Below are 14,780 nucleotides of genomic sequence, written 5' to 3' on the forward strand. Positions count from 1 at the left end.
TGTCTTTATTTTAATGTAGATACCACTTGATGCCATAGACAAATAGAAAACCATGTATTCTGTAGAATTCTGGTTCAGCATAAACGTTGCCTGCCTTCACCAAAGGGTTAATTGCCTTCATAGTGTTGGAAATTTGTTAGTCTTTTGTGCTTTTAATGCTCATTGGATACTTTCGTGTTCTTCATTTTCTAGTTCCATTTCTGAGCCCTCAAAAAGTATCATTTCCTCCTCGTGTAGTAGTGTTTTAGCAAACTGTATCTCAGCAAAGTGGGGCTACAGAAACCAAAGACTATTCACAGCAAAATGTCCTGTACAGGCTACTTGAACAAGTATTGTTGCTTCTGTGCTGGGGGCATGGCTAAGGATAGGCCTTCTGTAACAGGAAAGTTTGACATATCTGAATAGATTATAAGCGGAGGGGGGAAGGGGGGGTGTTCTGTTCACTATGATAGTGAGCAAACATTGTCCTATACCGGGGGGGAAAGTGGATGGGGTGGTGGGCTCTCTCTTTGACCATACAACAAGTAAGGCCTGGTCTATACCAGAAAACTAGATTGTTTAACTAAGTCAGGGGTGTGAAAAATCCACACCACTGAGCAGCGTAATTAAGACAACCTAAGTCCCCGTGTATACTGCATTAGGTCAATGGAAGAATTCTTCCGTTGACCTAGCTACCGCCTCTTGGGGAATTGGATTACCTATGTCGACGGCCGAAACCCTCCCATTGGCATAGTTTGTGTCTACACTGAAATGCTACAGTGGAGGAGCTGCAGCAGCGCAGCTGTGCTGCTGTAGCGTTTTATGTGCAGGCAAGTCCTAAATCTCGTCTCCCAGAATTCTAGGGTTTTTTTTTTTTTTTTTTTCAGTTCCTCATTACAGGTCTGTCCCCTTAAACTATTTCTATAATCCTCAGTTAAGACTGGTTCAGTAAAGGCATCTAAACCCAATATAATAAAGGACCTCCGATATCCCTTCCTTTTTTCCCCACTCAGGGAGACCAAGTAGATATATGCTGCTTGCTTGCATCTCTTCCAAGTATATCCTGTCAACAGTATAATCTCTTGTGTTCTTTAATGGTAGCTGCTGTTGGATTTTGCTATGCTTTTAGTTTTACTCTTTAGTCTGATCACTCCACTTGGTTAAAGCATCTTTTGTTTCTTAATAAGTATTTATTTTTATTTTTTGTGCCAGGGAACTCATGATTTACAGCCCAACAAAAAATCTGATTGTATCTTCCTGAAAACAATAAAATTTAAAATGTATATCTGGTGACAACTCATAATTTGGCCCTCTTGATTTAATTTTGATGTCTTGTTGGCTAAGACTGTATGTGGTGTTGAGGAAAACAAGATATCCTTCTCCAAATTGGGGGAAAAAAACATTTTGCAACATTCTTTTTATATTAGGCATTTCTGCTGCTGGTGGGCATTACATTGGGAAAAGTGTGAGCTCTCTGTGGTTTGTGTCTGAAAGTACCATCTCCATTGTCTGCTGTCAGTGTGCTTAATTCTTTGCATTCTGCTTGGTCCCCTGTTTTGGCTACATGCGTCTGAGAATCTACATTCTTATATTTTGTGTTGTACTTCTAGAGGAAAAGAGCAGTGGATTCCGGCTGAAACCACCAACACTTATCCATGGCCAGGCACCCAGTGCAGGTAGGTTTAATATTTTCTGAGGCAGAGGAAAAGCACATTAAATGAGGAGCTTGTTTTATTCAGGAATTTCCTCAAACTAATCTTCCAAATTAGAAGGATTCTAGTTCCTGTTTAAAAAATCTTCTTCTATTGCATGAACACTGAAGTTAAGAAATTTGTTTTGTATATATAAATATGTGATTGAGGGAGCAGTGCTGTTACAATTACCATAGGAGTTTAAAAAATAAAACTGTTTTTCTGTGTTAGTGGAAGCCATGATTTGTAACTTAAACTGTTTTGTTTCTCAGTACAGACTGGAGTTTGTAAAATGTTAGCAAAGCTTATTGCTTTCTCATGTTTTGTTTTGCTCTCTTCTAGTGCTCAAAAGCCAATTTATACAAATCAAAATTAGGGCATGTGTACAAGGATGGAGGCAATCAGTATATCTAGCAGTCTCCTTAGCCTCTATCCAAATTCAGGACATCTTTTTGGATACTTTGGAAAATGACTCACTTTCAGTACAAGTGAAATATTAATGTTAAAGGTGACAATTTTTTCATAACATTTTAATGGACGAAGTGTTGCTTTTTTTTTTTACTTCCTAGGAGAAACCCTAAATGATCGGGGATTTCCATAGACTTCTGGAGTTGATCCAGTTGGGAGGGGTGGGGTGGGGTTCCTAATAGACTTTTTAAGGTCCAAATGTGAATGGAAGAACTGTAGCATATTGTGTTGTTTTATAGAATTCTAAAATGATCAGTTTGACCCCCCAGAGCCGGTCAGGATTAAATGGAACAACGTGCTAGATTAGTGTTTTCAGTAAGTTTCAGTTTACAGGCCGTGAAAAGTGTTTCACCTTCCACAACCTGTAAGAGAATTCAGGGGGAAGGATAAGACCTAGTGTGTGGAGCTGGGTATGGCTTTCAAATACAGCTGGGACTGCAAGTTCTCTGCACTTCACTCTTAATTGAATTTTCTGGCTTTTATTCTGTCTTAATATTTTTTAATGTAACTTTTGGTGGGCAAATGCAGAATGCATTAAAGAACTGTTTAAAGACTAGGAGCAAAACAGTAATCTTACCCTTTCTGAATAAAATTTTTTGGGGGGAGAGAAAAATGTCTTTTTCCAGGGGACAAGTACGATATAATTTGAACTTTGTGCCACTTCAATCTTGCGTTGTCTCAGAAACGGTTAAGGAGAAGACTGAGTAGATGTTGATTTTTGCAGCTAATGTACTTGAGGGCGCTGGAAAAGTTTGCTTTCATTTTTAGGTCTCCCAAGCCAGAAACCTAAGGAACAGCAACGAAGTGTACTACGCCCTGCTGTTTTACAAGCACCACAGCCTAAGGCTTTTTCACAAATGGGTAAATCACATTCCTCTATTGCTCTATAATATTCCCTGCACTTTGATCATGTGTGCATAGTGATGTTGGGAAAGAGAACCAAAAGGCAACGGACCTGTAACTCTGAGGTTAGTTGTGTTTCTCCTCAGAGTGACCTTTTTCTTTGTTTAACGTCTTCCAGATTTCCCTCTGTTTCAAAGGAACCTGGAAGTCATTAGGGTGAAATGCAACTGTCACATAAGAAACAACACACAATGAGATATGCAGCGTTTGTATAGTAAATGCGTCCTGGGTGAACTGTAAGGCATTATCTGTCTCCAGCACCTGAGTAGTATGTTTGTCTCATAGCCACAGACCCTGAAGTCTGGTGTTGTAAAATATAATTAACTTTGAGTAAAACACATTAAGTAATTGAGTCATGCACTTGCTTCATAGTTGCACGATTTGGGGCCTTAGTAAAACCGTTTCCTCATTTTATAAGACTTTAAGTGCACATACATTATGAAACTGATCTTATAAAATACTCAGGAAGAGCATAGGTCGAATTTAAATATGTAGAATTTTCACACTAAACATTTTATAAACACATTTTATAATGGTTCCAAATTGATTTTTTTTAGCCTTCTAGGAATGTAGGAGATGAATGATGTTGGACTCTTAATGGATAGCTACGGACTTCTAAAGCTTCTTAGGGGCTCTAGTGGGTTGGAAATTTTCCAACTGCAATTTTCCATTATTTTCGAAAGCTGAATATCCTTTTGGATGGCTCTCCAAATCTTCAGCATATAACATTTCTCATTACAGTTCCCAGCAGTGGGACCAATGGTGTAAACGTCCTACCAGACTCTGCGGTGGCAGCCACATCAGAATCATTAAGTAACACAACACAGAAAGCTTCTGATGATGAAGACCAGGTGAGTTGGACAGTGATCTAAATGATCAGTCGCAGTTTTGTAAGTTCTCATTTGAATGTTGTTTAAACAAGTATTTTCTAAAAAGCACCAATTTGTATTGCACTCATTAGAAATATGATTGTATCAGTGATAATAGCCCATCATTTATTTTAAATACCTCCTCATACAGCGATCAAGAATTGTAAAGCAGGCTTACTGAATCCAAGCATTCTTAATTAAGAAGGTACCTTTTGGCATAATGAATGGATTTTTTTCCCCTCAAAGATGCTAGTAGAACAGTGCATTTCTTACAGATGACTTCTGTCCTCAATGGCTGCCTGGTTGGATCCACTGCCCAGGTGTCTCTGTTCGTAATCTAGACCCTAACCATTCTGTCTCCTAAGTGATGCTCCTCCCCATTGGTGTCTGCTGCAACCCCAACACACCACCAGCTGCACCAGACTAATCTGCTAAAGTTTGCTGACAGAAGCCTAAGTGTGACGTGATTTAGTGAGGGTTACTGGGCTGGGTCTCCTGTATGAACTATAGATTTGCCAGTATGATAGGGAGGGGGCCATCTTCTCGGAGCTGGAAGATATGCTTCTCGTGCTGCTTTGCCTGCAGATGTCTCCCTTTCTTTGCCCTGTGTGCAAGTTGGGGCAAGAGGGGTAGGAAGCTTTAATGTAAATGTCGCATGAGAAGTGAAGCTTCTCTATGAAAGAGGCACCTGCTGCCTGTGGCAACTGTTGTGCGGCTCACCAGAGGATCCTGAGTCCAGTGGACCTTACAAGGTCAGTCTGACTGCATCTTCTGCTGGCCAAATTTATTACGTTAGTGGGAAGCTCAGGAAGAGGGAAAAGGGCACAGAGAGAGCTTGATAGAAAGCCTGGCTATGGATTTGTTAGGGGCAGAGATAGAGAGCCTGAGAAACAAGATTCTTTACTGCCCAGTTTCCTTCATCAGCCCTGCTAACTAAACCAATGCCCCAGCTTTTCCCTCCACCCCAATTTCCTGTACCATACACGTTTAAAGTGTTTTTATAGATGCTTATATTTTAAATGCTTGAACTCATTTATTAAACCTTTGAATGTAGAATGTTGCTGAGAATCATAGAATATCAGGGTTGGAAGAGACCTCAGGAGGTCATCTAGTCCAATCCCCTGCTCAAAGCAGAACCAATACCAACTAAATCATCCCAACCAGGGCTTTGTCAAGCTTGACCTTAAAAACCTCTAAAAATGGAAATTCCACCACCTCCCTAGGTAACCCATTCCAATGTTTCACCACCCTCCTAGTGAAATAGTGTTTCCTAATATCCAACCTAAACCTCCCCCACTGCAACTTGAGACCATTACTCCTCATTCTGTCATCTGCCACCACTGAGAACAGCCTAGTTCCATCCTCTTTGGAACCCCACTTCAGGTAGTTGAAGGTTGCTATCAAATCCCCCCTCACTCTTCTCTTCTGCAGACTAAATAACCCCAGTTCCCTCAGCCTCTCCTTGTAAGTCATGTGCCCCAGCCCTCTAATAATTTTTGTTGCCCTCCGCTGGACTCTCTCCAATTTGTCCACATCCCTTCTGTAGTGGAGGGACCAAAACTGGACACAGTACTCCAGGTGTGGACTCACCAGTGCTGAATAGAGGGGAATAATCACTTCCTTCGATCTGCTGGTAATGCTCCTACTAATACAGCCCAAAATGCCATTGGCCTTCTTGGCAACAAGGGCACACTCTTGACACATATCCAGCTTCTCGTCCACTATAATCCCTACATCCTTTTCTGCAGAACTGCTTAGCTAGTCGGTCCCCAGCCTGTAGCGGTGCATGGGATTCTTCTGTCGTAAGTGCAGGACTCTGCACTTGTCCTTGTTGAACCTCGTCAGATTTCTTTTGGCCCAATCCTCCAATTTGTCTAGGTCACACTGGACCCTATCCCTACCCTCCAGCATATCTACCACTCCCCCCAGCTTAGTGTCATCTGTGAACTTGCTGAGGGTGCAATTCATCCTATCATCTAGATCATTAATAAAGATGCTGAACAAAACTGGCCCCAAGACCGACCCTTGGAGCACTCCACTTGATACGGCTGCCAACTAGACATCGAGCTTAATCTTGAAGCCAGATAGGTCTTTTGCCCCCCACTGCTTTCCTTGGAATGTTGTTCCAGAACTTCACTCCTCTGATGGTTAGAAACCTTCATCTAATTTCAAGTCTAAACTTCCTGATGACCAGTTTATATCCATTTGTTCTTGTGTCCACATTGGTGCTGAGCTTAAATAATTCCTCTCCTTCCCTGATATTTATCCATCTGATATATTTATAGAGAGCAAATTAGCAAATTATCCAGAAATTAGCTCCCTTCCCTTTTTTGTCGTTACGCATTTACTTTTAAAAGGGGGAAAAGGAGGAACCGGGGAACTATAGGCCAGTCAGCCTGAATTTGATACCTGGGAAGCTACTAGAGCAGGGGTGAGCAAACTTTTTGGCCCAGGGGCCACATGTGGGTTTGGAAATTGTATGGCGTGCCATGAATGCTCACAAAATTGGGGTTGGGGTGCGGAAGGGGGTGAGGGCTCTGGCTGGGGCCGCAGGCTCTGGGGTGGGGCCAGAAATGAGGAGTTCAAGGTACGGGAGGGCACTCTGGGCTGAGGCTGGGGGGTTGCGGGGGAGGTTGGATGAGGGGTGGGGTTGGATGAGGCTCTGGGGTGGTACTGGGGATGAGGGGTTTGGGGTGTAGGAGGGTGCTCTAGGCTGGGACCGAGGAGTTCTGAGGGCGGGAGGGGGATCAAGGCTGTGGCATAGGGTTGGGATGCGGTGGGGGTGGCTCTGGGCAGCAGTTACCTCAAGCAGCTCCCGGAAGCAGCGGCATGTCCCCCCTCCAGCTCCTATTCGGAGGCATGGCCAGGTGGCTCTGCTGCACGCTGCCCCATCTGCAGGTACTGCCCCTGCAGCTCCCATTGGTCGTGGTTCCCAGACAATGGGGGCTGTGGGGGCAGCGTGTGGAGCGGAGCCCCCTGGCTTCCCCTGCACATAGGAGCCAGAGGGGGAACATGCTGCTGCTTCTGGGAGTCGCGCGGAGTGGCCCCCGACCCTGCTCTCTGGTGGAGCGCCGGTCTGGGGCAAGCTCCAGACCCACTCCCCAGCGGGAGCTCGAGGGCCAGATTAAAACGGCTGGCGGGCCAGATGTGGCCTGCGGCCCGTAGTTTGCCCACCCTTGTACTAGAGCTACGTATAAGACATCCAATTTGCGAATACCTGGAGGACAAAGGGGTAATCAGAAGCAGCCAGCATGGATTTACCAAGAACAAATCCCGTGAAACCAGTATGATTTGTTTTTTTGACAAGGTATCTGGTTTGGTGGATAGGGGCAATGCAGTGGACATATTATACCTGGAGTTCAGCAAGGCTTTTGACACAGTCCCACATGACATTCTGATAAGGAAGCTGCAGAAATGCAGGCTAGATAAAATTACTGTTAAGCAGATATATAATTGGTTAAATAACCGCAAACAATGAGTAACTATTAATGGAATGATGTTGGGAGGGGGGTCTCAAGTGGGGTTCCACAGGGATCTGTTCTGGGTCTGGTAGTGGTAATTACCTGATGTAGGAATAGAGAGCATACTGATGAAATTTGCAGATGAGACAAAGCTAGGGGCAGTTACCATCACTTTGGAGGATAGACCTAAATTCAGAGGCATCTTAATAGATTGGAGAACTGGGCTATAGACAGCACAATGAAATTCAGCAAAGACAAAATGTAAGCTGCTACACTTACGGAAGAAAAACCAAATACACTCATACAAAATGGGGGATAACTGGCTTGACAGCAGTAGTCTTGAGAGGGATCTGGGAGTTGTAGTGGATCACAACCTCGACATGAGTCAACAATGTGATGCTGTTGCCCAAAAAAAAAAAAAAAAAAAGGCAAATGCAGTTTTAGGTTGCATTAACAGAGGGATAGCATGCAAGCCATGGGAGGTGATTGTACCGCTCTACTTGGCGCTGGTTAGGCCTCAGGTGGAGTACTGTGTCCAGTTTTGGTCACCAACATATAGAAAGGATGTAGAGAAACTGGAAAGGATCCAGACGTGAGAGACAAAGATGATCAGAGGGATGGAATGCAAGCCATAATAGCAAAGCCTGAAGGAACTGGTTATGTTTATTTTGGAAAAGAGGAGATTAAGAGTGGACATGTTAATAGTTGTAGCAGAAAGTGAAAATTTGAGACATGGAGGCCTGGTATAAGAGACTTGGTAGGAGGCCTGAACTAAATTAATCAGACCCAGCTGATATAAAGCAAAGTTAGCAATAGTCAGGCTGTGAGCAGAAGTCAGGCCCTGTTACAAAACATGCCTGCTTGCAAGTTCACAGAACCTGGTAAGAATAGGTCTGGTATTGCAAAAACACAAACTCTCCTGAGAAGTGCTAGGCACATGTAAACACATTCCAGAGAGTAGGACCAGAACACACTGATACCAAGTATGGTATAAACACACTCCCCAAAGATAACAGGGACATACTGACCCCTCCTAAAGATAAGATCAGCATGACAGCGTGATGGATAGAGAAGTTTTGATTATGTACAAGGTAAAGGGTGGTAACTCACCACTTCAGAGGGGCAATACATAACTTGTATATCATAGAATCATAGAATATCAGGGTTGGAAGGGACCTCAAGAGGTCATCTAGTCCAACCCCCTGCTCAAAGCAGGACCAATCCCCAACTAAATCATCCCAGCCAGGGCTTTGTCAAGCCCAACGATCTAGCCAGCTTTCTATCCACCATTCATCCAGCCCATACTACTTTAACTTGCTGGCAAGAATACTGTGGGAGACCATGTCAAAAGCTTTGCTATAGTCAAAGAATAACACGTCCACTGCTTTTCCCTCATCCACAGAGCCAGTTATCTCGTCATAGAAGGCAATTAGATTAGTCAGGCATGACTTGCCCTTGGTGAATCCATGCTGACTGTTCCTAATCACTTTCCTCTCCTCTAAGTGCTTCTGAACTGATTCCTTGAGGACCTGTTCCGTGATTTTTCCAGGGACTGAGGTGAAGCTGACTGGCCTGTAGTTCCCCGGATCCTCCTCCTTCCTTTTTTTAAAGATGGACACTACATTAGCCTTTTTCCAGTCATCTGGGACCTCCCCCCGATCGCCAAGAGTTTTCAAAGATAATGGCCAATGGCTCTGCAATCACATCTGCCAACACCTTTAGCACTCTCAGATGCAGCGCATCCGGCCCCATGGATTTGTGCTCGTCCAGCTTTTCTAAATAGTCCCGAACCACTTCTTTCTCCACAGAGGGCTGGTCACCTTCTCCCCATGCTGTGCTGCCCAGTGCAGTAGTCTGGGAGCTGACCTTGTTCGTGAAGACAGAGGCAAAAAAAGCATTGAGTACCTTCGCTCTTTCCACATCCTCTGTCACTAGGTTGCCTCCCTCATTCAGTAAGGGGCCCACACTTTCCTTGACTTTCTTCTTGTTGCTAACATTCCTGAAGAAACCCTTCTTGTTACTCTTAACGTCTCTTGCCAGTTGCAACTCCCAGGTGTGATTTGGCCTTCCTGATTTCCAAGCTGGTCGCCTTCCATATTTACTATTCTTTCTACACATCAGGATGGTTTGTCCCTGTAACCTCAATAAGGCTTCTTTAAAATACGGCCAGCTCTCCTGGACTCCTTTCCCCCTCATAAAGAAAAGGAGAACTTGTGGCACCTTAGAGACTAACAAATTTATTTGAGTATAAGCTTTCGTGAGCTACAGCTCACTTCATTCTCCCAGGGGATCCTGCCCATCAGTTCCCTGAGGGAGTCAAAGTCTGCTTTTCTGAAGTCCAGTGTCCATATTCTGCTGCTCTCCTTTCTTCCTTGTGTCAGGATCCTGAACTCGACCATCTCATGGTCACTGCCTCCCAGGTTCCCATCCACTTTTGCTTCCCCTACTAATTCTTCCCGGTTTGTAAGCAGCAGGTCAAGAAGAGCTCTGCCCCTAGTTGGTTCCTCCAGGACTTGCACCAGGAAATTGCCCTCTACACTTTCCAAAAACTTCCTGGATTGTGTGTGCACCGCTGTTTTGCTCTCCCAGCAGATATCAGGGTGATTGAAGTCTCCCATGAGAACCAGGGCCTGTGATCCAGTAGCTTCCGTGAGTTGCTGGAAGAAAGCCTCATCCACGTCATCCCCCTGGTCCGGTGATCTATAGCAGATTCTCACCACGACATCACCCTTGTTGCTCACACTTCTAAACTTAACCCAGAGACTCTCAGGTTTTTCTGCAGTTTCATACCAGAGCTCTGAGCAGTCATACTGCTCTCTGACATACAGAGCAACTCCCCCACCTTTTCTGCCCTGCCTGTCCTTCCTGAACAGTTTATATCCATCCATGACAGTACTCCAGTCATGTGTGTTATCCCACCAAGTCTCTGTTGTTCCAGTCATGTCATAATTCCTTGACTGTGCCAGGACTTCCAGTTCTCCCTGCTTGTTTCCCAGGCTTCTTGCATTTGTGTATAGGGACTTGAGATAACTCGCTGATGGTCCCTCTTTCTCAGTATGAGGCAGGAGCTCCTCCCTCTCGCGTCATCCTGCTCGTGCTTCCTCCTGGTATCCCACTTTCCGACTTACCTCAGGGCCTTGGTCTCCTTCCCCCGGTGAACCTAGTTTAAAGCCCTCGTCACTAGGTTAGCCAGCCTGCTTGCGAAGATGCTCTTCCCTCTCTTCGTTAGGGGTCAGTGTATAATTCCACCTATCAGTGTATAAAAGAGGGGTCACAGAGAGTGTGTCTTTGTCCGGCCGAGGGATGAATGGAAAATCCCACCATTCACTGATCTGAGTCCATTGCAACAAGCATACATATGTTAGTGTACCTGTAACCATTGAGCCAGGACATTAGGACTGCTTCATTGGCAATAAGCCTGGTTGAGTGACTTCATTACAGAACTGAGTCTGTGGTCTTATTGGGCAGTTGGATTGGAGCCTACTTTAGAAACCAGTTGGCCAGAGCCAGTGCAGCTCACAGAGAGAACACACACACAGTGAACAACTGACCTCAACAGTCTTCAAATACCTGAAAGACCACCATAAAAAAGATGGGAAAAAGTTGTTCTTTCTTAGCACAGAGGGCAGGACAAGAGGCAATGGTTTCAGACTACAGCATAGCAGGTTTAGATTAAATCTTAGGAAAAACTGTTTAACTGTAAAAAGAAAAGGAGGACTTGTGGCACCTTAGAGACTAACAAATTTATTTGAGCATAAGCTTTCGTGAGCTACAGCTCACTTCATCGGATGCATTCAGCGGAAAATACAGTGGAGAGATTTATATACACAGAGAACATGAAAGAATGAAACATACAAAACTAAGGGTGTTACCATACACACTGTAAGGAGAGTGATCAGATAAGGTGAGCTATTACCAGCAGGAGAGCGGGGGCGGGAGGGGGTGTGGACTTTTTGTAGCGATAATCAAGGTGGGCCATTTCCAGCAGTTGACAAGAACGTCTGAGGAACAGCAGGGGGGGAAATAGTTTTACTTTGTGTAATGACCCATCGACTCCCAGTCTTTATTCATGTTTATACAATTAACTTAGGCTTGAATAAAGACTGGGAGTCAATGGGTCATTTCACAAAGTAAAACTATTTCCCCCCCTGCTGTTCCTCAGACGTTCTTGTCAACTGCTGGAAATGGCCCACCTTGATTATCGCTACAAAAAGTCCACACCCCCTCCCGCCCCCGCTCTCCTGCTGGTATTAGGTCACCTTATCTGATCACTCTCCTTACAGTGTGTATAGTAACACCTTTAGTTTTGTATGTTTCATTCTTTCATGTTCTCTGTGTATATAAATCTCTCCACTGTATTTTCCGCTGAATGCATCCAATGAAGTGAGCTGTAGCTCACGAAAGCTTATGCTCAAATAAATTTGTTAGTCTCTAAGGTGCCACAAGTCCTCCTTTTCTTTTTGTGGATACAGACTAACACAGCTGTTACTCTGAAACCTGTTTAACTGTAGGAACAGTAGAACGACGGACCAGACTGCCTAGGGAGACCATGGAAGCTCCTTCACTGGAGGTTTTCAAGAGGAGGCTGGATAGCCATCTGTCTTGGATGGTTTAGACACCACAAATACTGCCCCTTTGCAGGGGGTTAGACTAGATGACCCTGGCAGTCCCTTGCAACCTGTGATTCTATAATTTTGGATGAAGGGGAACCTAAATGTATGGATCTGAGACAGTCTGATCCTGAACACTTTCCTGCCTTGGTACAGGATATATATATATATTTTTTTTAAATTTCAACAACAGGAGCTTGAATTGGAGGCCGATTCTTCCCTGGATGAGAATGTGGGTGTTGCTTTGGCATCATCGCCTTCTGAGGATGTTACTCAGTCCCATGGACTAGTGGACAGAGTAGTGACAAAGTTTTTAAATGGCCATCGGTATCTTTGGAAGCAGCCAACCTCCTATTTTCCACTATAAGGAATAATATGTGTCTGCCAATACTAGAAGGACTTGGGCAAACAGCTAAAGCAGAATCCATCCTCATGTCATCCAGTTTCAAAGAAGGCTAACAAATTATACCGTATTCCATATGAAGTGTTTTCTTGCTTTCATGTTCACCTTCCAGCTAATTCACTTGTTGTGGCGGCAGCAGTCTAGAGTTCTAAGTCAGGTCATGTATATTCCACTCCATATGAAAGAGAAGGGAAAACTTTGGACTCTGTAGGAAGAAAACTTTTCTTCAGCTTCTTTAACTATGATAGTGGCCAATTACCAAACAGTGATTTCCAGATATCTATTTCATCTTTGAGAGACTTTTCACTTTCCATCAAAAATCTTCCAGAGCACCAACAAAAATTAATGCAATTATAAAGGAAGATCATAATGTTGCAGAACACACACACACATCATCTTTTGATGGTTCAGACACTGCTTCCAGATTGATAGCTCTCTGTAGACGTGCATGTTTAAGATCTTCATCATTACCTATAGAGACAGTCTAGAATAGAGCACTTTTTTTTTATTTAATTTAATTTTATTTTTTTAAGTGAGTCATCTCTTCAGGACTAAAACTGATAAAGTTTTAGAAAAGGAAAGAGACATAGTCTATCTCTAGATCTTTGGATCTGCTACATTTCCTTGCTCCTACGTTCCTATGCTGGTATGCAGTGCTATCCACCACCTTCTTCGTATTATGCCCAAAGAAGACAGCAGTCCCCATAGCAGCGACATCAGTAACACAGGAACAGATCCTATGACACCTCAGATGAAGCCAAAGAGTTCTTCAGCTACATCTTCATTGCATAATGGTCAGACCACAGGTTTGACATGAAGATTGAAACCTGTGAGCCTGTCTTAGAGAGCTCTACCCATACTTTAGGAGACAGTCTATCTCATTTCTATGATGTGAGAGTTTTCCATACCTTTGGACACAGTAAAGGAAGGTTATACCATCCAATTCGAATCCCTTCCTCCATACAACCTCCCCTCTCTTTTCAGGGACCCTTTTTATGAGAGGATACTAAGGACAGAAATACAAACTCTTTTACAAGCAGGCCCAGTAGAAGAGTTTCCAATAAGTTCCAGGAACATAGGTTTTTATATCTGTTTTCTGATCCTAAAAGAGGACATGGTCTGTGATTTTTAGATGTCAGGAATCTAAACAGATGTATCAAGGGTTTCAATTTAGAATGCTAATTCTTGCATAAATTATCTCCTCCCTTTCTACTTTAGATTAATTCACTGCTATCTTGAAAGTGCTTACTTGCATATCTCTGTAAGACCTTCTCATTGAAAATATCTTTGTTTCACACTCAGTTGAGACCACTTTCAGTGCAGAATCCTACCATTCAGCTCCTCCACTGAGCCCAGAGATTTTACGAAATGCCTCTCTGTGGTAGCAGAGTATCTGAGAAGATGTGTGTGTGTGTGTGTGTGCGCTCATCTATCTATAATTAGATGATTGGCTCTTAAAACCTTTCTTCAAAGAGGAATTGAGAAATATTCAGTTCACTTACTGCCTGTTCAAGAATCTTGGCCTTCTAATAAACAAAAAGAAGTCTCTTCTATCTCCATCACAGAGAATCATCTACATTGGTGCAATCCTCGATTCCAGAGAGGGTTCATGAAGCTGTGCTTCAGTATTCAGGGCCTACTTCTGTAGCCCTGTCAGAAAATGATTTACTTGACTTTAATAGGTCTTTTGACCTCAACAACATATTATGTACTGCAGATCCAGAATGAGGTCACTTCAACACTGGGTATCAGGAAACATCAAACCGAGTATGCACAGCATGTTCAAGACAATCGCTGTTCTGAATTTTTTTTTTTAATATCTCTTAACAGGTTGGCTGAAGCCAGAGAATGTTCTCAAAGTACTTTTATTCATCCCTGCTCCTCCTACTGTAATATTTTGGAAGTGTCTGATGAAACTAGGTTGGGGGGCACATCTAAACAGTTTATTAATTTGAGGCTTTAAGAATCTCCAGGAATCCCTTTTACATATAAATGTGTTAGGTCTGAGAGCTGTCCTTCTAGGTCTCAAGTTGTATCTCCCACAAATGCAGAACTCAGTAGTCCAAGTTCCTATGGACAATATGTCATCAATGTATTAAGTAAACAGACAGAGAGGAGCTTGTTTTGTCTTCTCTTTTCAAGGAGGCAATAAAACTGTGTGATTGGTGTATTATACTCAGATGGCTTACATGTAGCGGGAGCTCGTAGTGAAGTTGTGGGTTGGTTGAGCAGAGATTCCAGGCAGATGCACAAGTGGAGAGTAAAGGATTCGGTGGCTGAGGACATTTTCAACCTATGTGGCTTCCTAGACATTTGTTTTTTTGCCACCAGAGTCCATAGCAAGTGTCCCTATTTAAGAGTGAGCTCACAGTCAGTGACAGGTGCATTCCTCAGTT

At 43.5% G+C, this 14,780-nt stretch overlaps 1 protein-coding gene across 5 annotated transcripts in view; it reads left to right on the top strand.

The window, feature by feature from the left end:
* RANBP3 (RAN binding protein 3) overlaps positions 1–14,780 on the top strand; it is a 176,198-nt gene that overhangs the window by 95,686 nt on the left and 65,732 nt on the right. For all 5 annotated transcript variants that reach the window (XM_073324310.1, XM_073324306.1, XM_073324307.1 and 2 more), the window contains 3 exons: positions 1,590–1,655; positions 2,907–2,999; positions 3,783–3,892. In XM_073324310.1, the coding sequence (XP_073180411.1) occupies positions 1,590–1,655; positions 2,907–2,999; positions 3,783–3,892 (269 nt within the window). The remainder of the gene's footprint in view (positions 1–1,589; positions 1,656–2,906; positions 3,000–3,782; positions 3,893–14,780) is intronic.

Source organism: Lepidochelys kempii, chromosome 25, assembly GCF_965140265.1.
Source record: "Lepidochelys kempii isolate rLepKem1 chromosome 25, rLepKem1.hap2, whole genome shotgun sequence".
Lineage (NCBI taxonomy): Eukaryota > Metazoa > Chordata > Testudines > Cheloniidae > Lepidochelys > Lepidochelys kempii.